This window comes from Mustelus asterias, chromosome 29 (genome assembly GCF_964213995.1).
Source record: "Mustelus asterias chromosome 29, sMusAst1.hap1.1, whole genome shotgun sequence".
In the NCBI taxonomy this organism is placed as follows: domain Eukaryota; kingdom Metazoa; phylum Chordata; class Chondrichthyes; order Carcharhiniformes; family Triakidae; genus Mustelus; species Mustelus asterias.
In genome coordinates this window covers 19,460,453-19,485,107 of record NC_135829.1, presented here as the reverse complement: position 1 = coordinate 19,485,107, position 24,655 = coordinate 19,460,453, and the positions used below count along the sequence as shown (strand labels likewise).

The 24,655-nt window shown below is 45.1% G+C and overlaps 1 protein-coding gene across 2 annotated transcripts in view; it reads right to left on the bottom strand.

Annotated features, from left to right (window-relative positions):
• sin3aa (SIN3 transcription regulator family member Aa) overlaps positions 1-24,655 on the bottom strand; it is a 140,719-nt gene that overhangs the window by 28,171 nt on the left and 87,893 nt on the right. For both annotated transcript variants that reach the window (XM_078200169.1, XM_078200170.1), the window contains exons 13-17: positions 19,582-19,820; positions 17,081-17,264; positions 11,469-12,048; positions 5,978-6,147; positions 282-455 (exon numbers count right to left, since the gene is read on the bottom strand). In XM_078200169.1, the coding sequence (XP_078056295.1) occupies positions 282-455; positions 5,978-6,147; positions 11,469-12,048; positions 17,081-17,264; positions 19,582-19,820 (1,347 nt within the window). The remainder of the gene's footprint in view (positions 1-281; positions 456-5,977; positions 6,148-11,468; positions 12,049-17,080; positions 17,265-19,581; positions 19,821-24,655) is intronic.

The following is a 24,655-nucleotide window of genomic DNA, read 5'->3' as shown; positions in this document are numbered from 1 at the left end:
GTGAAGCCACCACATACAGTGCGCTCCAAACAAAAGACCAAATTCAGAACACATGTGGCATCAGGCATTGTTTCAATGTCACTCGTGCAGTACTGAACTCCATTTAAAAGAATCAAAGCAATACAAGTGTTATGTTGGAACCCCACCATGTGCATCTTCAAGAGTCGCTGAGTAAAATTGAAGTTATTTTCCACCACGCTTGACTCCTGCTCACACCTCCCTGAAATGAGATCCAAACAGGGTTTGTGCCGATGAAGAATCAGTATGTGAACCACACTTACCTTAAAACAGTTCTCATCTGACATGAGTTGTTCAGCTTTGCGCTGGTAGTTGCTCTCGATAACAGCTCGGGAGGAAATTGTTGCCAGCGGACCTCCGGTGGCACAGTTATTACTTTCTGCTAGGTACAGATCGGTCACCTGTATACAGATTTCATCGCTCACAATATGCTGCAGCTGTAAAGAACAAAAACACAAAACACAGAGAAAAGGTCAGCGATTTGAGCAGATCTTTTGATTAAAGATTATGTTGGGAATTTAACGGCTAGGTGAGTAACTGTCTTAATCTCAGCGTTAGACAAGCTGAGCAAGCATGTTCACTCCAGAAAGGCTAATAAAATGACTGGCATTAAATGGTGGCACCATGGCACAAATATAATGAAACCCCAGTGGGTGGGGTGAATGTTAGGCCATAAGACATCGGAGCAGAAGGAGGCCATTCATCCCATCGAGAGTGCTCTGCCATTCAATGAGGTCATGACTGATCAGATATGATAATCCTCAACTGTACTTTCCCACCATATCCCATAACTCTTAATTTCCTTACTGATTAAAAATTGCCAGAGATCCAGGTTCAATTCTGGCCTTGGGTGACTGTCTGTGTGGAGTTTGCACATTCTCCCCGCATCTGCATGGGTTTCCTCCCACAATCCGAAAGACGTATTGGTTAGGGTGCATTGACCGTGCTAAATTGACCCTGAGTGTACCCGAACAGGCGCCGGAGTGTGGCGACTAGGGATTTTCACAGTAACTTCATCGCAAAGTTAATATAAGCCTACTTGTGACTCTAATAAATAAACTCTACACCTTGAACATAGTTAATGACCCAGCCTCTACAGCCCTCTGCTGTAAAGAATTCCACAGATTCACTCCACTCTGAGAGAAGAAATTCCTACTCGTCTCTGTCTTAAATGGGTGGCCCCTTACTCTGAGATGATGCCCTCTGGTGCTAGACTCTCCCACAAGGGGAAACAACCTCTGCATTTACCCATGCTCACACATGTAACTTCCCCATTCTAGATTCCCAATCTTGGCCATGCCAATGAGGGGGGAAACGCGAGTTGAGGTTAGGTCAGTACCTACAAAGAAGGGCCAGCTTGGCTATTCTCAACCTTCCAGAAGGGAATTGTTCAGCTGCTATGTAACATGAGGAGACTCAAGGAAAGAATACACCTTTAAGAGTAAAATATATTGAGCGATATACTTCCCAGGGAGATAATTATAGAAATATTCATCTGCAGCAAATTCTTACTGATCGCAAATAATGGATTTTTATTGCCAATTCCATAGTTTCCAACTATCGTGTAAAAGGAATTACAAAACCAGACATACCACAAGCAACGTTTAACCTTCCAGTACTCTCATTTTGCGTTTTATTCCTCCCCGCTGTTGCGTTTGCCCCAAACAAAATAAACACAAAAAAATGGAACTCACTAAAGTTTGAGGCTGTGTTTTTCCCTTTCTAAACGGGAAAATAAATTCCTTATGCTCAGATGGATTTTAGCAGTCCTGTCTGAACAACGGAGATATTCGACCACATACTATGTTCTAAAGGAAAGGCTGCAAACAAGTAAATCAGGCGACATTTGTTAGCGTCAGATAACCAGCTCTGGTTAAAGCTAATTTCAGAAAGTTCCTCTGTTGTGGAGAGGGAAGGATAGGCAAGCTGTGTGCAGATGTCTGGCAGGGCTGAATCAACAACCTGTGCATGACTGGGATCAGGAATCCAATACGTAAAGAAGTCTGGAGAAAAGCCTGGTTATATATAAAAACAGAGGTCATGTTTGAGAAGACCATTCGCTTCACTGATATTTATCACTCTCAATGCCACAGACCATCACTGTAATACCGGCATACGATTTTCACTCTGAGAAGCACCTAATTCCCTGATTTAACAGAAGAGCTCTGGTTTACATGAATATTTAAATCCTTTAACATTAAAACATGTTGTCTGTGGCAGGGGTATCCAAGTTTCTTTGCCACTGTTGAGAATAGCCAAGCTGGCCCTTCTTTGTGGGTATTGACCTAGCCTCAACTCACGTTCCCCTCTCATTAGCGTGGCTGAGATTGGGAACCCTGAAGCCATCCTGACCATGTATAAAAATTCCAATCATCGTTCTATTAATTCCCGTGCATTTCAAACCATCCATTCCAACAAATGTTGTTTCACTGACCAATTGTGTCATGAATTTCCAGCCCATCAAATTCAAACCACGTAAAAAAAATAATAAAAACACACTGGTTAAATAAAATGGCCCTTGTTTTATGGACCAGAGTATTGATTACAGACCGCAGGTAGCCACAGGCAACGCTTCTAATAATGGCACTGGATTTCAAGCAATCATTTAAAAATATTTTTATCGGAAAATACTATGGATAATAGAATGTTTCCACTGGTGCATCATTACAGGACAATTCAAATACACTCTCCAGATCATACCGAACAACAATAACAACTTGTATTTATCTATAATCTTTAACTTTATAAAATGTTCCAAGTCATTACTCAGAGGCACTATAAATAAAATGTGACACGGAACCATTAAACAGATATTAAGGCAGATGACTAAGTTGAGAGGCAGAGAAGTGCAAGGAGGGAATTCTAGAGCTTGGAGCCCAGGGAACTGAAGACATAACCAAGAGTGGTGGAGTGGACATACTCAAGATATCAGAATTAGATAGAAACGTAGAGAATAGAGAAAGGAGTAGGCCATTTGGCCCTTCGATCATGCTCCACCATTCATTTTGATCATGGCTGATGACAAGCGCAGATATCTCGAGAGGGTTGTGGGGCTGGATGAGATTACAGAATTAAGGAGGGGCCACGGAGAGATTTGAAAATAATGACGGGCATTTTAAAATCAGAAATCAGTTTCAAAAGGGGCCGGGAGGGGTCAGCAAGCACAGGGGCGATGGGTGAACGACATGTGGTGCGAGTTGGGACGTGGGCAGCAGAGTTTTGGATGACCTCAGGTTTACGGAGGTTTAGAAAGTGGGAGGCCGTCCATTCAGCCTTTCCGAAGCTCCCAATTTTTCAGCAGAGTGATCCCTCGTCCACTAAGTACTAACAGCAGGACAGTCTGACAGCATGACTTAACGTGAGGATAAACCTGTGTCCCACCACTCCCGTGGGAACATCTATAGTGCAATACCCTTGAACAGGCAATGGTGAAGATTGGTTTAATGGATTAAACAAAATCTCTAAAGGAAGAACATTTTTTCAGCCCACTTCCCATTTTGATCCAGCTGGCCTGTATTAACTAACCACCAAGTAAGCAACCTGCACAACCACACATCAATATTTCAATTAATAGAAACTCTTAATTCTGCGTAGGGGCAACTACGAAAATATTAATGTGGGTACAATATGCTTCAGAGTAATTAAGTTGGCTGTTGTCCGCCAGATTATTGGCTGCACTGTCCAGCAGTATTAAGAATAGATCCTTCAGCATGTAGAATTTTATGGAAGTAATTCACAAAGTACTTGAGAAATGTAACTGCTCAGTCTAACAAAGCCAACTTTACAGGATCATTCCCAAATTCCCACCCCCATTCTTCATTTCTCTCCTTTGCTTCAGATATCTCAAATCTAAGACACGGTTACTTCCTCACCGATTCCCAGTGACCGTCCAGAAAGACACCCTCGCCACTGACCGTCCAGAACGACACCCTCGCCACTGACTGTCCAGAACGACACCCTCGCCACTGACTGTCCAACACGGCACCCCTCGCCACTGACTGTCCAGAAAGACACCCTCGCCACTGACTGTCCAGAAAGACACCCTCGCCACTGACTGTCCAGAACGACAGCCCTCGCCACTGACTGTCCAGAAAGACACCCTCGCCACTGACTGTCCAGAACGACACCCTCGCCACTGACTGTCCAGAAAGACACCCTCGCCACTGACTGTCCAGAAAGACACCCTCGCCACTGACTGTCCAGAAAGACACCCTCGCCACTGACTGTCCAGAAAGACACCCTCGCCACTGACTGTCCAGAAAGACACCCTCGCCACTGACTGTCCAGAAAGACACCCTCGCCACTGACTGTCCAGAACGACACCCTCGCCACTGACTGTCCAGAAAGACACCCTCGCCACTGACTGTCCAGAAAGACACCCTCGCCACTGACTGTCCAGAAAGACACCCTCGCCACTGACTGTCCAGAAAGACACCCTCGCCACTGACTGTCCAGAAAGACACCCTCGCCACTGACTGTCCAGAAAGACACCCTCGCCACTGACTGTCCAGAAAGACACCCTCGCCACTGACTGTCCAGAAAGACACCCTCGCCACTGACTGTCCAGAACGACACCCTCGCCACTGACTGTCCAGAAAGACAGCCCTCGCCACTGACTGTCCAGAAAGACACCCTCGCCACTGACTGTCCAGAAAGACACCCTCGCCACTGACTGTCCAACACGGCACCCTCGCCACTGACTGTCCAGAAAGACACCCTCGCCACTGACTGTCCAACACGGCACCCCTCGCCACTGACTGTCCAGAACGACACCCTCGCCACTGACTGTCCAGAACGACACCCTCGCCACTGACTGTCCAACACGGCACCCCTCGCCACTGACTGTCCAGAACGACACCCTCGCCACTGACTGTCCAGAACGACACCCTCGCCACTGACTGTCCAGAAAGACACCCTCGCCACTGACTGTCCAACACGGCACCCCTCGCCACTGACTGTCCAGAAAGACACCCTCGCCACTGACTGTCCAGAAAGACACCCTCGCCACTGACTGTCCAGAAAGACACCCTCGCCACTGACTGTCCAACACGGCACCCCTCGCCACTGACTGTCCAGAAAGACACCCTCGCCACTGACTGTCCAGAAAGACACCCTCGCCACTGACTGTCCAGAAAGACACCCTCGCCACTGACTGTTCAGAACGGCAGCCTTGCCACTGACTGTCCAGAAAGACACTTCATTTCATTCTCTCTATCTTCCAGTAGAAGTCCTTACCCTGCATCCAATAGGAAGGATCACTGTTAATGCACTCCAAAGACACCCAATATCTTCATTTTTCACATTTCCACAGCTGTTTGCCACATTTTGTGCCTGCTCCTTAAGGACAGTAGACATCACTCACTGCAAACACTAACTTGGGCCAAGAGCCATTCATCCATCACCTACACTCCCTGGAGCATTGATTTCAAAAATATTTTACATGAGCCTTTGGAACTTGCCTCCGCCTGGTTTCCAAACCTCTTCCAAGCACTCTGTCCGCAACTTAACTTCTAAACTTTAGCACAGTCCACCTCTCCCCCTCTGCTCCAGCACTGGCAATACAGCCTTCAACCATCATAGCACTGCACTTAGGAATTCTCTTCCTACATTTCTCTGCCTTCAAATCCCCTCTCAAGACCCATGTGTTTAACCAGTCAATCCATTCCCACCTCATCTAATTTCTGCTGGTGTCCAATCAACCCTAAGAAGCTCCTCGGATCACTCTGTAATAGTAGAGGTGTTACACAAGTGTAACTTCATGCTTCAAATACACAGCCCTTCTGAAAAAAGCATTCAACTGCTAAATTTTCCGTACATTGAGTTTGTACGATTCTCCCGATAGCCACATCAGGATATTCTATTTGGGAAGGGAGTGGAGCGGACAGAAATATCTGACCAAGTGAAATTGAGATCAAGGCTTAGGAAGGAATGGTAAGAGTTCAGAGTGGCTGTATCTTACCTGCCTGACTATACTCTGGATGAGTTTATCCATTGTAAAAGCGATGAATGCATGAATAGTAAACATTTCCCGAAGTGTGTCCTCATACTGGGAGGAGTCCATGTTGCCATCCAGAAGGTTCCGCACCATATCAAGGAATGCTGGGTAATAATCCTCCACATCAATATCCACTGAAATTTGATAAAACAACAGGTTACACCCAATCAAGCCTTGCACAATCGTAAAACAATTCCTATCACATCTTATCTCTTGCACAAAGTACCAGTTAGAGCACCCAAAGTAAACAGGTCTCACACGTACACGGAGAAACGTTTCTCACATCTACTGCCACGGGTAAAACAATCCTTTTCTCACATACGTACAAAGCACCATCCGTGACATCAGACATAAACAGCACCTCACAGACCCACTCCCCCCCCGCACCTTGTGTACAAGAAAATTACAAGTGGGATCTGGAATGCAAACATTTCTATAATAAACATTCAATAGTAACAGTGAGAAAACAAGATGTTTTTTAAGAAGTGAGAAACTTGTAAGTATTGACGTTCAAAGAGACTTGGGTAAGCTTTTGTACAAGGGACGCAGAAAATTAGTATTCAGGTGAAGCAATTGAAAGGGCAAATGGCATGTTGGCCTTTATTGCAAGTGGATTGGAGTACAAGAACAAAGCAGTCTTGCTACAGTTGTACAAGGTTTTGGTGAGACCACATCTGGGGTACTGCATGTAGTTTTCACATTTAAGAAAGAATATACTTGCATTGGAGACGGTACAGCGAAGGCTCACCAACTTGGTCCTGGGGATGAGGGGATTGTCCTCTGATGAGAGGCTGAGTAAACTGGGCCTATATCCTCTTGAGTTTAGAAGAATGAGAAGCGATCTTGTTGAAAACTCCAAGGCTTGATAAGGTAGACACAGAGATTGTTTGCACTGGTCAGGGAACCCAAAACACAGCAGCACAGTCTTAAGATAAGGGCTGTTCATTTAGAACTGGGACGAGGAGAAATTTCTTCACTCAAAGGGTTGCGAACTTTGGAATTCTCTACCCCAGAGAGTTTGAGATGCTCCATCGTTGAATACTTTTAAGGCTGGGATAGACAGATTTTTGGTCTCTCAAGGAATTAAGGGATACGGGGCAAGAAATAGAGTTGAAACCCAAAAGCAGCCATGATTGTATTGAGTGTCAGAAGAGGCTTAATGGGCTGTGTGGTCTATTCCTGCTGCTATTCCTCATCTTCTTGTATTCAAAAGGGAATTGGATTTAAAAGTAAAGATTCTCAGGGCTAAGGACAGGGTGAAAAGGACTAACTGATGGTTCTTTCAAAGCACCAGCACAGGCCAAATAGGCCGAATAGCTTCCTTCCGCATTGTATGATTCTATCCAAAAGCTAACACTTACTTTTCTATTTAATTATATCTATTACAGATCACAGTAAATGATTAAAATCGCCCTAAAGGAAATGTAGCACGAATAACATGTCAAAATATCACATAGTTCTAGCTGTACTGAGACACCCTGGATTTCCTCTTGTGATTGAGTTACTATAACCTGCGATGTGATTGCAGTAGAAAGGGTGCAGAGGAGATTCACCAGGATGTTGCCTGGGCTGGAGCGTTTCAGCTATGATGAGAGGCTGGATAGACTCAGGTTGTTTTCCTTAGAGCAGGGAGGACTGAGGGGGGATCTCATCGAGGTATACAAAATTGTGTGTGGTATAGAGAGGGTTGATAGGAAGAAACATTCCCCCTTAGTAGAGGTGTCAATAAACAGGGGACAGAGATATACGGTAAGGAGCAGGAGATTTAGAGGGGTTCTGAATCACCCAGCATCATAGAATTATTACAGTGAACCAGCTCTCCAAATGAGCATTATGACTTAGTGCCATTTGCCTGTCCCCTACATGTCATTTCCATTCAAATAGTCATCAAATGCATCTTGAATGCCTCGGTTGAACCTGCCCCCATCACACTTCCAGGCAGTGCATTAAAGACCATAATCACTCACTATGTGAAAATGTGTTTTCTAAGATCACACTTGCTTCTTTTGCAAATCAAATTAAATCTGTGTCCCCCTCATTTTTGATCTTTTTACGAGCGGGAATAGTTTCTCCCTGTCTACTCTATCCAGCCCCCTCATAATTTTGAATATCAAATCCTCTCTCAACCTCCTCTCTCCGAGAACAGTCTCGAAACGTCAGCCCTTTTCTCTCCTTCCAGATGCTGCCAGACCTGCTGAGATTTTCCAGCATTTTCTCTTTTGGGAAAAGTCCCAGCCTCTCCAATCAATCTTCATAGCTGAACCATTCTTGTAAACCTCTTCTGCACTCTCTCCAATGAGTTCACATCCTTGTGGGATTAAAGGAGGCAGTATGACTGAAGGAGATTTCAGAGAGGGAGGGGCAAAGCCATGGAGCAATTTGAAAGATAGGAATTTTTAAAACAGGACATTGCTGGATCGGAGGTCAATGTAGATTAGCGAGCACGAGAGTGATATCTGAACAAGACTTGGCGCTAGTTAAGACACGGACAGAGTTTTGGATGACCTCAAGGTTATGGAGGGAAGGACGTGGAGACCTGTCAGGAGTGAGTTGGAATAGTCAAATCCAGCAGTAATAAAGGCAAGAATGAGGATAAATAGGTGGTGGGAATCTGGAATTAACTGCCTGAAAGGATGGTAGAGGCGGGAACCCTCACATCATTTAAGAAGCATTTAGGTGGGCACTTGAAGCACCATAGCAATACAATGCTACGGACCAAGTGGTGGGAAATGGGATTAGGATAGTTGGGGGTTGATGGCCGATGCAAACACAATGGACGGAAGGGCCTCTTTCTGTGCTGTAGAACTCTATGACTCTATGAACCTGCAGGCCCCACTTCCTCAGTGTTTCAGCTTTTATTGATGACGGTTCCAAGTATCTCTTTGTTAATCTGAAAGCTCTTTCCCAGCACTTGCCACATTATTTTAAGCCCTATGTTTGTAATGACTTCAATCAGGCCGTTGAGGTTGGCCTATTGGAAGATGAACTCCCTGATTAAGGAGTCAATTGATGGGCTAATCAGGGAGTCTTTTCCTTGTATTTAACCAGGAGTGTTGGTTCCTCTGGCACTCCCGAAGGTAGACTGCTGACTGATAGCACTCTGCGTACTGCTGTTGGAATTGTAAATAAAGGGATTTTGGTGAAGGGACTTCTGCCTCCGAAGACTTATTACAATGTTCTTCTCCAGTGACAAGCCCAAAACAGAATGTGACATTGAGAAGGCAGAGGCTGATGTTAATTGTTTGACAGGATTACAGTTACAACAACAAAACTGGTCACTCCCTCCTTTACTTTATTTGTCGCTCTTGGTACCAGAACAGTGCAGCTGTGAAAGAATTGTCTCAGGAATATCCCAATGCGCTTCGTACAGAATGAATAAAGTTGTGAAATTGTTATTGTTGTGTAGCTGATCACAAAGCAAGATCCCACAAACAGCAATGAAGTGAATGACCGTTTTCCATGGTACTGGTTGAAGAAGGGAAGTATACCAGGAGAGTGGCTGAACTCCCTGTATTTCCTGCAATAGTGCCATAGTTACCTTTAACATCCACCTGAATTAGCAGAACAGGAGCCGGAATTTTCCCGTCCCGCCCACCGCGGGAATCGTAGCAGGCGGGAGACGGACCCATGCGTTGGGCGGGATTTTCCGGCCTTGGGGCGAGCACGGTCGGAAAATCCCACCCAGGATCTCACTTTAATGCCTTAATCCAGAGGATTTAGCCTTCAACATTGCAAGATCCATTACTACACTTGAACTGCAGCTGGAATTATTTGCTCAAGTCATGCAGCCGTGGGCATGAATCTTTCGACTCAGAGGTGAGAGCCTTACCACGGATACTGGTAGGCTCTCTTCCTCAACACAATTTGCTGTTTTTAGTCATTTTACACATACTGCAGGGAGACTTTCCCCAGTCACATTACCAGAAGTGCTATCACAGTATTAAATATCAATGTATCAGAGTGAAAAATATGCCAAGTAAAATTCAGAATGAATTGCAGTTTACTGGGGAATCACTATGATGACAACAGATTTCATACAGGCAGTGGAGCCAATACACCTCCAGTCAGAGCAGTCTGTGCACTGGGGGATTCTGTAGTTCCAAATATGTTCTGCACAAAACACTCAAACATTAGGTTAGTGTCAGCATCACTATTACAAATTCAGGCTCATATGGAGGAGGCGATGGCCTCGTGGTATTATTGCTAGATTATTAATCCAGAAACCCAGCTAATGTTCTAGGGACCCGAGTTCGAGTCCTACCATGACAGATTTGAATTCAATAAAAAATATCTGGAATTAGGAATCTACTGATGACCATGAAAAAAACCCATCTGGTTCACTAATGTCCTTTAGGGAAGGAACTCTGCCATCCTTACCTGGTCTGGCCTACCTATGACTCCAGAACCACAGCAATGTGGTTGACTCTCAACTGTCCTCTGAAATGGCCTAGCGAGCCACTCAGTTCAAGGGCAACTAGGGATGGGCAATAAATGCTGGCCCAGCCAGTGATGCCCTTGTCCCATGAACGAATAAAAGAAAACACCAGCATGGATCTGTTTCTCGTGTTCTGTGTGATCCTCTGTAAACTCTCTCAGTTCATCGGCACAAAACCAGCAAAGGCTTTTCAACACAATGGAAGTGAGGTATTTTCTGATCACGAGACAAGTTAACAAACTACACTGCTTAGTCCGTGAAGAAGTAAACCTTCATCACCTAGGAATTTTCAAAATTAAATGTGTGGAAATTTCCCCCATTGGCAAGTTGGCTGGTTGGCTGAAACACGTGGGAGTCACGGAGCAACCTTGCTTTCTCCATGCCAACAACTCAGCGAATTAAAGTTGACTTGCCAACTAATTAGCAGACCTTTCTTCTACAGTATAAATTGTTGTGATTATTTGAAATTTGGCATTTTGTTTTATTTATTTGTGGGACATGGGTGTCGCTGGCTGGCCAGCATTTATTGCCCATCCCTAGTTGCCCTTGGAGGGCAGTTGAGAGTCAACCACATTGCTGTGGCTCTGGAGTCACATGTAGGTCAGACCAGGTAAGGACGGCAGCTTTCCTTCCCTAAAGGACATTAGTGAACCAGATGGGTTTTTCCGACAATCAACAATGGTTTCATGGTCATCAGTAGATTCTTAATTCCAGATTTTTTTTTTTAATTGAATTCAAATTCCACCATCTGCCGTGGCGGGATTGGAACCTGGGTCCCCAGAACATTAGTCAAGTTTCTGGATTAATAGTCTAGTGACAATACCACTAGGCCATCTGCCTCCCCTATTTTGCATTTTTTCTGATGAGTGCAAGGTGAAAAACTTCCGCAGCATCTTTCTTTTCAGTAATACAAAACATATTACAAAGATCCTGTCAGACTGTGTTAATGGCGGAAAAATAAAGTGACTATTTATTATTTCCTAATGGGGAAAGATCTCTCAGACTCCTGAGTATACTCACTCGGTTCCTTCAGTCGTAGCTGAATAGCAGGACTGTCATTTTTGTCCCGTTTTCCTGTTAGCATCTCTCGTTCCCTCTCTCTGCATTCCTCTTCAATCTGCTTCTCCGCCTGGTTGTAGATCTTCAGGAGTCGCGAGCACAGGATCTGGTGAAGCCGGATGAAAATGTACCAGTTATTGTTCACAAAGAACAGGTTGTACACATCGTCCAAGCCCCGCAGCTTCTGGGCTCCGGTGTTGCTGAACATCAGCTTTGGCTTGGAAGGGCTACTGCCGATGCCATTGTGCTTTTTGGTTGCCCCTGTGCTCTCGTCAATGTCCATCTCCTCATCCTCGTCGTCCTCTTTCTCATCCTCTACGTCCGAGAGCTCGCCGCGCTGAGCAAACAACAGGTCAGGGATGAAGTGATAAATGATCTGTTTGATTTTGTACTTATCATCCTTCTGTATCCCAGCCTGCCGCTTCACATGATGGATAATGAGAGAGGCTGCGTCCTCCATGATCTGCTTGTCTTCGTAAACAAAGGTTAAATGAGAACCGGCTGCGACATGCGTGTGATCTTCGGACACCTGTTCTTGTCGCTAAAATGCCACAAATAAACAGAAGGGGAAGAAAGATTAGACATACATTTATAAAAGCAACGTAAAACTCGTTAAATAAGTAACAGTAACCACAACAAACTCCAAGGGCTGCAACTGGAGTACTGTGTGCAATTTTGGTCCCCTTATTTGCAGAAGGATGTATTGCCCTTGGAGGGGGTACACAGAAGGTTCACCAGGTTGATACCGGAGATGAGGGGGTGTAGCTTATGAGGAGAGATTGAGTAGATTGGGCCTGTACTCGTTGGAGTTTAGAAGGCTGAGGGGAGATCTTATAGAGACATATAAGATAATGAAGGGGCTAGACAGGGTAGAGGCAGAGAGATTCTTTCCACTTAGAAAGGAAACAAGAACTAGAGGACACAGCCTCAAAATAAGGGGGAGTCAGTTTAGAACAGAGTTGAGGAGGAACTTCTTCTCTCAGAGGGGAGTGAATCTCTGGAATTCTCTGTCCATTGAAGCAGTGGAGACTACCTCGTTAAATATGTTTAAGTCACAGGTAGATAGATTTCTGATCAATAGGGGAATTAAGGGTTATGGGGAGCGGGCGGGTAAGTGGAACTGAATCCACTATCAGATCAGTCATGATCTTATTGAATGGCGGGGCAGGCTCGAGGGGCTTGATGGCCTACTCCTATTTCTTATGTTCTTATGAATGAAGCCCAGTCCATCACGCAAGCCAGCCTCCCATTCATTGACTCTGTCTACACTTCTCGCTGCCTTGGAAAAGCAGCCAGCATAATTAAGAATGCCACACACACCACGGACATGCTCTCTTCCACTTTCTTCTGTCGGGAAAAAGATACAAAAGTCTGAGGTCACATACCAACTGACTCAAAAACAGCTTCTTCCCTGCTGCCTTTTGAATGGACCTACCTCACACTAAGTTGATCTTTCTCTACACCCTAGCTATGACTGTAACACCACACTCTGCACCATCTCCTTTCCTTCTCTATGAATGGTATGTATAGTGTGCAAGAAACAATACTTTTCACTGTATACTAATACATGAATAGAATAGAATAGAAACCCTACAGCACAGAAAGAGGCCATTCGGCCCATCGAGTCTGCACCGGCCACAATCCCACCCAGGCCCTACCCCATATCCCTACATATTTACCCACTAATCCCTCTAACCTACGCATCTCAGGACACCAAGGGTAAATTTAACATGGCCAATCAACCTAACCCGCACATCTTTGGACTGTGGGAGGAAACCGGAGCACCCGGAGGAAACCCCGGAGGACAATAATCAAATCAAATCAAATCAAATCAAAATTAAATCTGTTAAAAGAGTTGATGTTTATTTTATGCATTTCCAATTTTGTTGCGTTAAAGGTGCTGGATTGATATACCTGTCATTTTAAGAGAAAGACCTGTATTTATATAGCACCCTTTGCTGCCTCAGGATGTCCCAAAATGCCAGTAAGTATGCCTGAAGTGCGGTCACTGTTGTAATGTAGGAAAATGCAGCGGGCAATTTGTGCATAAGAGCCCACAGCAACAATAAGATAACGATCAGATCATGTGTTTTTAGTGATGTTGGTTGAGGGATAGCACTATAGGAAGAACTCAAATGCTTCTCTTAAAAATAACGACACAGGATCACATCTGTCTGAGAGGTCTATAATCTCACCCAAAGGATAGCACCTCTAATAGAGCAGCAATCTCTTGCGGCGACAGTGGAGTGTCAGCTTAGCTTTATGTGGTCAAGTTGCTGGAATGGGGATTCAACCCACAAACATCTGATTCAGAGGTGAACGTGCTACTGACTGAGCCACAACTGACACGCATTGATATTCAAATTGGTGCAGTTTTGTAAGAGATTACAACACTCCTGAATTCAATTATTTTCAAGTTGCCAACAAAGGTTTGATTTGAATTTTTCACAGTCTCAGTGATATTGGCCCCTCTGTGGAACCAACCATTAAATCTCACCTGATAGTCCTCCAAACTAAAACTGTATAAGGGGACAGTTTGTGCACTTACAAAGCAAAGACAGGGTGCGGTTTCTTTCTGCGGGTAGTGGATTAGAATCAATGATGCATAAACACCCATCACTAGCCAGAAATGAAAACTATGCCAAACTCCAATGTTTGTGAAGGACATGCTCAGTAGACTGGACTCAGTAGACTCAGTGAATGGATAACATCAACCGGACACAAAGGGCCCGATTTTACCATTTTCATTCTAAGTGCTGAATCTGGGCGTAATTCAGATCCAACTTGGAGATCTGCTTTCAGGCGCCCCCCATACACACTCAGCATGAAAAAAATATCCCCAGTCCCATTCGCGCTGTGGGCGGGGCTTAGCGCAGCTGAAACGATCGGAGTTCTGAACTGCGCATGCGCAGTTGGAAAAAATTTGAAAAAGCGCGCCCGTGTCAGATCGCTCGCGGGCCGCAGAAAATGGAGAAAGCGGCCCGGGAGCGAAAAGCCGGAGCGATGGACCCCACACACGTCACTGTCCCCCTTATCCACCCCCCCACTACCCACACACATCACTGTCCCCCTTATCCACCCCCCCCCACTACCCACACACATCACTGTCCCCCTTATCCACCCCCCCACTACCCACATACATCACTGTCCCCCTTATCCACCCCCCCCACTACCCACACACAGCACTGTCCTTCTTAACCACCCCCCCACTACCCACACACATCACTGCCCTCCTTATCCACCCCCCCACTACCCACACACAGCACTGTCCCCCTTATCCACCCCCTCACTACCCAGACCGATCGCCACCCCTGCCCCCCGCCCCCCCCCCAACCGATCGCCCGCAGAGTGGCAGCAGAGCTCCCCCCTCCCCCAGACAATGATCTGGCCTCACTCCCCTCCCCCACCAGAGAATGATCTGACCCACCTGCCCCCCCAACCACCACTGATCTGAGTCAGGGAGCCGTTGGAAGCACTGAACTCGCTCTTCAGCAGCTGGAGTGCCCGATTCAGACTTTTATTTGGCAGGTCCATTATGGCGCGGTTCTGGGTTGGCAAACGCGGTGGTAAAGTTGGGTGGGCAGTTCATTAATTCAATTTAAATGCATGCAAATGCATTTAAATCGCCGTTGCGCCAGTTCTGGGCGCGAATCGAATCACTGCCATTCCCGGGTTTCGGTAAAGTGGCAAGCTGCCCGAACGCGGGCGCGGATCGTGTTAATGGCCTCACACCCGACTTTACCACGTTTTGGGCACGACTGCAATGGTAAAATTGGGCCCAAAGACACAAGTTAAAGTTTCTGGCAGGAGCTACAGAAAGGTTATTGCTAAGCAATTTGACAGAGCAAGCGCCTATGCCTCGGGTAGTAGCCTCCTGTAGAGTATAGCCCAATTCATAAATGTTTAAGGAACCGAAGGCATGAAATCACTTTGCTACTAAACACCAAGATAAGCGCCCTAATGCCCCACCATACCAAGCAATGCAAGACTCATAACCTCAACGGCTACTTGAAAACTTAAAACGCGCCTCTTAAGAGACTAGCTAAAGCTGAAGCTTGTGGAATTGCAATTACTGAGCTGGTTAGGATCCAAGCTGAGTGGCAGGAGACAGAGTCAGGATAACGAGTATGTATTCGAATGGGTAGGATGCAACAACTGGTCTTCTCTGAGGATCTGAGCTGGGGCCTCAACTATTTGCTGTATTTGATAACAGCTTAGATGGTGGGACTGAAAACTACATTTCCAAATTTGCCAATGACTCAAAGATAGGCAAGATTGTAAGCAGTGTTAACGGAAGCAGAAAATTGCAATTGCACAAGGAAGGTGCATAGATGCTTCAATGTCATTTGGACAAGTTGAGTGAGTGGGCAAATGCATAGCAGATGCAGTATAACGCGGATAAATGTTAGATTATCCACTTAGTAGCAAAAACACAAAGGCAAATTATTATCTGAATGGCTATAGATTGAGTGTGTGTAATGTGTCACGAGACCTGGGTGTCCTCGTACACCAGTCACTGAAAGTAAGCATGCAGATGCAGCAGGCGGTAAAGAAGGCAAATGGTATGTTGGCCTTCATAGCGAGAAGATTCGAGTACTGGAGCAGGGATGTCTTGCTGCAGTTATACAGGGCCTTGGCGAGACCACACCTGGAACATTGTGTGAAGTTTTGGTCTCCTTATCTGAGGAAGGATGTCCTTGCTAATGAGGGAGTGCAGTGCAGGACCAATGGATGATGAGAGGCTGAGTGAGTTAGGATTACATTCGCTGGAGTTTAGAAGAATGAGGGGGAAATCTCTTAGAAATCTATAAAATTCTAACAGGACTAGACAGGGTAGATGCAGGAAGGATGTTCCCCGTGGCGGGGGAGTCCAGAACCAGGGGTCACATCTGAGGATAAGGGGTAGACCATTTAGTACTGAGATGCAGAGAAATTTCTTCATCCAGAGAGTGGTGAGCCTGTGGCATTCTCTACCACAGAAAGCAGTTCAGGCCAAAATATTGTATGTTTTCAAGGAGTTAGATATAGCTCTAAAGGAATCAAAGAATGTGGAAGGAAAGAGAGAATGGGTTATTGAATTGGATGATCAGCCATAATCATGAAGAGCGCAGCAGACACGAAGGGCCGAATGGCCTACTGCTGTTCCTATTTTTCTACAGCTATACAGAGCTATGCTTAGACTATGTTTTGCTCCGGCTGCTGAAAGTTGCCTGCGCTGTTTGCCACCTTGACCTACTCTGTCATTTCCAGCTCCAACTGATGAGCAAATTTCCGCAACAGCCAGCAAATATGTGAGGAAATCCCAGCAAACTGACTGTAGTCACAATCTTTCAGTAAGTTTGGGTATCGGCAAACAGAAATGGCTCACATTTCTCAGTGAATGATCAGTCCAACAAACAAAATTGGGAAAATTGAGATCAAAACTGCAGTGGTCAATAAATAATTCCGACACATCCCATCACTGCTAGCAGTAGGTCTTTCCCACTACACCTCAAAGTCACCAGTTAGAAATCAGTAGACACTTTCCACCTCTCCCAAAACAAACCAACACCAGTTACAAGTGCGCAATGTACCTCGTCATATATGCTCTCGATCTCATTCAGCAAACTTTTGGAGCGCAGAGTTTTGGTGTCATTCTGCTTGAAGTTAATTCCCTGATGATCAAGAGACTTCAGGTAGTATTTCTCATTCTGCTCTCTCCAAATCTTATTGAAACCCCTTTGTGCTTCTCGCCACTCTTCCTCTTTTGCTTTTAACCTAAAGAGGGAAGACAAAAGAACAATTTAATGAAGGATTCCAAGTTACAATTCGCACAAGTGAATGAGAAAGGAGCAAAAAGAGCAAATCAAAAAGCAACTTTGGTGAAATGATGGGAGAGGGAAAGTATTGGGCGCCGCACCGTGTTGTCACCAAGGATAATGGGTGAGATCTCTGGCCTCCCAGCCATGGGAGCTGGCGTGCTGTTTGCTAGTGGTGGGATTCTCTTGTCCTGCCACTGTCAATGGGAATTCCCATTGACGTCACCCCACGCTGGCGGGGAACCCATGAGCGGGACCGGAGAATCCCGCCAACATGAACGGCCAGGGAATTCCAGCCAATATATCCATGAACCTCCAGAACCAGTTTCCAATCACAAAACAGCTAGCAGTGGGTCATGGAGAAAACTGGAGAAAGTCACCCTCGGGCACTGTCAAACAGTTCCTGGCAGCCAACTTCGGAGTGGCCCATGTGGCAGCACTTTGCTGACCTCCTGATTAAAAAGGCAGATCAAAGAAAGGAAGTCAAAAGAAAGAGGACAGATAGAACTGCAGATTAAAGTTATAATAATTCATTCTAATACCATGCTTTATCCTTCTTAAACTTCTGCAGCTACGCCCAGTGTGTTGTTAGGAAGACAGTTCCAGGATTTTGACCCAGCATCTCCGGCTCATGTCCTTCTAGGTGTTGCAGGTCACAGGTTTAGACGGTGCTATGGAAGCAGCCTTGATGAGTTGCAGCAATGTCTTGTAGGTGGCACATACTGCTGCCAACTTACATCAGTGGTGGAGGGAGTAAATGTTTAATGGAGGATGGGGTGCCAATCAAGGGAGCTGCTTGGTCGTGGATGGTGCCGGGTTTCTTGAGTGTTATTGGAGCTGCACTCATCCAGACAAGAAATCATACTCCTGACCGGACGGGTTTTGAGAAGTCAGGAGTTGAGTTACTCACCGCTGAATTCCCAGCCTCTGACCTGCTCTTTTAGCCACAGTATTTAACACACCCCAGCATGTTGATAGTGGGAATTTAGTGATGGTAATGCCATTGAACGTCAAAAAGGTAGTCCTGTTTCAGAATCAGTGTCCTGCACACTATGATTAGTCCCTTCAAATTTCCTTTACTGCTTTCCCCCTCTCTCCTGAAGAGGGAGACTGTTGGCTCTGGTTCCGCGGGTAGTAACAATGCTCTAGTACCTCACCCAAGTTGCCTTTCTTTATGTGCAAGTCAACGAGAAATGACAGTGGGGTTTTTTGACCACTTCAGCCCTGTCTTCACTTCACCAACACAATCTCTCTCTCCCTAATTCTGACTTCAATTGGAACAGGTTTCAGGAGAATCATAGGTATATACAGTCAATGGATAACGATCAAGAATGGAAACCACTTCCTTCATCGGAAAGATGCTGAAATAGGGACTTGAGAGGATGAGTATTTCCCTTGGAGAAGTGAAGACTATGAGGAGATTTGATAGAGTGATCTGGACAAAGTAGATAGGGAAAACCTGTTCCCGTTGGTGGAATGATTGAGACCAGTTCAGCACAGTTTTAAGCTAATTGGTAAAAGAAGCAAGGAAGATACGAGGAGAAACATTTTCACGCAGCAAGCGGCAGGCATCTGGAATGCGCTGCCCAACAGACTGATAGAAGTAGAGTCAATCGAGGCATTTAAGAGGGAGTTGGATTATCATCTGAAAAGGAAAACGTTGCAGGGCTACAGGGATATATGGATATATTTGTGGCAGAGGCATAGCACAACGTAACTTGCTCCTATGGAGGACCAGCACGGGCGCAACAGACTGAATGGCCTCCTGGACTGTAACCATTCTGTGAACGAAAGAACAGCACCATAACCCAGCTACTTCCTCGGCCGGGGCTGGTCACCTCAGTTACAAAAGATTCAACCTGCAATCAGCTGCTTTGTATAACTGAGAACACATTTTAACTTAGCTTTTACTGTTGGCAAACATCAGCAAACAAATGTTTAATATGTTTGCAGGGCGTGCCTGTGACTGCTATTTTCATGTGTTAACCCATTTATCCTAGATGGGTGTAGCGCCTGCATTACAAAAACAGAGGATTCAAACTCATCAACATTGCCAACATCTTAGGGTCAAGGCATTTATGCATTGAGACAAACTAGAACCTCTTAATCCAGTATAGAAACTGTTGCAGAGATATCTGCATTCATTTAATCTTATTAATAATCTTATTACACCAGTGCCAAATATATACAATGCATACATTACAACAATGGTACCTCGATTTCAATATATACTACATTTAAAGTACTTTTCTAATACACTGCAGGATTGAATCTACCTTTTCAGCACAATGGGAACTGCTACTGCAGGATTCTTTTTCAGGCCGTCAAGTATGTCCGCAGCCTTGTCTGCATATATCCTCTGAATGGCCTTACGGTGAATGACTTCTGAAGTGCCACCAAGGGTGTTGTCCAGACGAAATTTAGCTTGGTCCTCCGCTGACATCCGTGACAGCTTCTTCTGAACAGTCTCCAGGACACGGATCGTTGCTAGGTTCGTTTCCAAGACGACGTCGAGCTGTGCCAAAAAAATGCAAGAATTTGGGTTTTGTTCTGAAACGTGGTCAATAAAGTTTTCAACTCCTATGTAAAAAAAATAATTGCCAGGGAACTTTCGAAAAGTAAAAGTCAGACATCGGATTCTTAGCGTCCACTTTTCCAGAGAGACCCACTGCACCAGACCATGGTATGACCCACATGATCTGTTCCTGGGACAAAGGGGGTGCGACAGAAGGGTATGGAGACTTTATTTAAGTAGAACCTAAATTATTGTGCCCTGCACAGTCCATAAATGACTGGTGACTGTTGGGTCCATGAGCAAACTTCAGTTCACTCATTAAAAATTTCTTTATTAGTGTTACAAGTAGGCTTACATTAACACTGCAATGAAGTTACTGGGAAAATCCCCTAGTCGCCACACTCCGGCGCCTGTTCGGGTACACTGAGGGAGAATTTAGCATGGTCAATGCACCCTAACCAGAACGTCTTTCGGAGTATGAAGAAAACCAGAGCACCTTGAGGAAATCCACGCATACACGGGAGAACATGCAAACTCCACACAGTGACCCAAGACGGGAATCGAACCCGGGTCCCTGGCGCTGTGAGGCAGCAGTGCTAACCACTGTACAGCCGAAAATGGTGTATGGCATAACACACAAAGTTCATATTTTCCTCTGTAAAAATTGAATTAAAAGGATAACAAAAAGTAATAAGACAGTAATAATACTTTAATACAGGATTACATTTTAATGGGCAGAAATATCGAAGCAATTGCTTGTTTTAAAGTATAGTTGCAAGTTAAGGGCCAAAATGGCCTGGAAGGGATCAAGGTAAAATATTAGCTGATCATTTTGATTCCAATAGTGAAATTACACATGATCTAAAATGCATGAATTACTAACTGGAAGTAGTCTAAGTATAGAGATCCTAATCCTGATACGACAATAACTTCAGAGTTTGTAACAGTTGATACTCCTTATAGGTCAGTCATCAGGTCCTAAACAGTGAAACCTAATCCAGCTCCCATGTGTTATGCTTCAAAAATATTGCAGCCGGAATGTGTGCAATGCGCTGAACTGAAAATCCACAGGACAGCCAATCTACGTACAACAGAAATAACTAGAGCCTTTTGCACACAGCTCAGCACTAAGTCACCAATCACTAACCATTCATAGGAACATCAGGAAAAGGCCATTCAGCCCCTCATGCCTCCTCTTGGAGTATGCCTCTGTCATGGAGTATGACAGAAAATTAATAAGAAATATATGAACGGATAATGAAAACTTCTACAACTATAGAAAAAGGAAAAGTGTAGTGAAAGTGAGGGTTAGTCCCTTAGAAGGGCGAGATTAGGAAATTAACAATGGAAAAGTTTAAAGTTTATTTGTTAGTCACAAGTACATTAACACTGCAATGAAGTTACTGTGAAATTCCCCTAGTTACCACAGTCCGGAGCCTGTTTGGGCCAATGCACCCTAACCAGCACGTTTTTTCAGAATGTGGGAGGAAACCAGAGCACCCGGAGGAAACCCACGCAGACACAGGGAGACCATGCAGACTCCACACAGACAGTGACCCAGGCCAGGAATCGAACCCGGGTCCCTGGCGCTGTGAAGCAGCAGTGCTAACCACTGTGCTGCCGTGCCGCCCTACATGGCAGAGGTATTGAACTTTTGCATCTGTCTTCACCGTTGAACACACAAAACACATCCCAAGAATAGTGAAAAAGCGGGAGGCAAAAGAAAGAGGAAGGAACTTAAAACAATCGCAACCTCTAAAGCAGAAGTGTTAGGAAAACTAATGGTCTAAAGGCTGAAAAGTTCCTTGGACCTGATGGCCTGTATCCTAGGGTCTTAAAAGGAAGTGGCTGCAGAGATAGTGAATGCATTGATAGTAAAATTCCTACAATCCTGGGACGGTCCCAGTGGATTGGAAATGTAATACCACTATTCACAAAAGAGACAGAAAGGAGAAAACTATAGGTCAGTTATGAGAGGGTGTTCCCCTTTGTTTGAGAAAGTAAATCCAAACTTCACATCCAAATCGCCCAGTGAAGTGTTTTTAAAAAATTAAGAATACAAACACACACAGCTGCTTCTGAACTGCCCATCAAAACAGGAAGACCCCTTTGACCCTTTTCTATACAAGAGGAGAAATACATCAAGGACTCCGTCTCCAGCGCACCCTACTGACAGGTTTTTATATAGAACTTTTTGTTTTAACTAAAATATGTCCTTTAACAAAAGCATAAACTTTAGACACAAAATCACACCCAGCTCTAATTTTAAGATTATGTCTCAAGTGTTCCTCATTCATCAACCAAAAGAAAGTTTCTTCATAATGTACCATATCTAATCCTATTGACTAGAATTGACCTGTACTCTTTTTTATTCAAACGTAGGACTTGGGCATCACTGACTGGCCAGCATTTATTGCCCATCCCTAGTTGCCCTTGAGACGGTCATTATTAATAAGTGGTTATGAAGAATAATAAGTGATTGCATTGAAAAAATAGAAGATCCTGAGAGGATTTGACCGGGCGGATGCTGTGTTTGTTTTCCTCTCTGGAGAGTCCAGAACTCGGTGTCAGGGCGAGGGGCTGATGATTCAAGTCTGAGATGAGGAGGAATTTCTTCACTCAAAGGGTTGTGAATCTTCAGAATTCTCCACCCAGAGTGGCTGTAGATGCTGTCACTGAGTATATTCCAGACTGACATCGATAGATGTTTGGACTCCAGGGAAAATTATGGAATGTAGGGATTGGGTGGGTAAGTAGAATTGAGGTCAATGATTAGCCATGATCCAAATGAATGGCAGAGTATGCTGGGGAGGAACTGCAAGGCTTACTCTGGCTGCCATTTCTTATCGTCTGAACATTTCAAACACCTTAATCAGATCACCACTCAAAACTTCTATAATCATCATTTCCCTTAATACCAAACACCCTGATTTCAAGTGATAAATAATGCACAGCGTATGTACCAGTTCTCAGGCAAAAGTAAGCGATCTTCAGTTATATACCAATATTTGCTTCTAACTGTCCTCCCAACAAGACAAGCAAAACCCTCCAGGATTAACCCATGACAAATCAGAGCCTATATCAACACCCCACCCACTTGGATAAAGGAAGGAAACCCTAGGGAGAGAGGAGAGAGGATTATCCAATAGACACCAGATGTGGTTTTTCCACATACTCTTTTATAGGAAGGATATGAGGAATAGGACAGCCCAACCTCACAAGGAACAGGACACTACCCCCACCACCACTTGGAGGAGTAGGTCACTCCTCCAAGCGGCCTAATCTCCACCCAAAAAGAGACTCCAACAACAATGAACCGAAGTCCACAGACTCGCTCTTAGGTCCTGCAAATAACAGGACACTACATCCCAGTGGATCCAAGTCTCGAGAGAGAGAGAGAGAGAGAGAGAGCAGTCCAGAAGCCCCCGAAGGGGACTTCTTGCGGGGAGGGCAACCTACTCCCCTGTCCAACATACCCTCCACCTGTCCCAGATAAACACAGCCACTACTGCCCTAGCCTGCTCAACGGTACACTAAAATATTCACATCACTCCTATACAATGAACAGAGCAAACTACCCTTTCTCTGGGTACCCCAAAAGCATCATTTAGGCCCCGCTATCAACGAGATTCGACCCACTTCCCTCCCCATCACAGAAACTCCAGCAACCGGATAATATACCCACCATCCATTTCATGAACCAGGCAATCAAATAATCAGCGCATCTAAACCAAAATAGAAGACCAGCCTAACAAGGCTAGACGTCCAAGGGTAAATCAGCTCCGCCCGGCACCAGAACCTAACACCCCCATTCCAGCAACACCAGAGACCCCAATGACAAAAAAAGCTCAGTCCTGTCTAGGATGCATGATTTGTCTGTACTTTCTCGAGAAACAAGTAAGGATTCCCTAATCCCAAGATGAAAACCACAACCCCAATAGATCTAACGGGGAATTTTCCTTACTCACAACAAGGACTTAATAGACCATACCAACCATCTCTACACCAAACTACCCACCCGCCAGCCTGTTGTGGCACGACTCATCTTATCTAAAAGCTAAAGTGAAGGGTACTAAAGTTGTCTTCCTCAGTGTAAATGCATGGATTACAGCACATAAAAGAATAAACATACCAGGTAAATACCACACCACTCGTGTGTTATACAGTAACTCCATACATTCCTCACGGAGAGGAGGAGACCTACAAACAATTAAATAGGGCCTCCCTCATTTCACCACTGGAGCACGCCAGTGGACGAATACCATCAAAAAACCAAATAGACAATCTGCTTTTCACAATATGACCGGATAATAGGTGACACAGACACTCTTGTCAGGATAAAAGACAGAATCACAAAATCAGGATTATAATCTCAACGGAACAAAGTTGAGGATTACTGATGAACTGCAGGGTAATATAATCAAACACAGAGCTCGAAAAGACCAAAGCCATGACTGGATCATCGAGCAACATCCAGGATCCATCCAGAGTTTCACCAAAGCCTCTGCGCCTCTGCCACTGTCGTCCTGGCAAAGAAAAGCCTAGGCCCTGGCGGGTGGCAAGGACCCAACACGTCCTGCCACCTCCAATCCTTCTCGACGAACACCAAGGACAAGATAATGTAAGAACGGTGGTCGGCGTCGTTAACCGGCCCTAGGCAAACCGGATACAATCATCAGAATTTTACCAGCTCGTCTGCCACAGAATCGGAGCGGGCGGACAATGGAAATGTCCGTTGACCTCGGGTGGGAATTTCCGGTCTCGCTCGAGAGGGGCCATAAAATCCCGCCCAATGTGCATCATTGAACTCAAGATGCCCAGTCTTCAAATCCAAA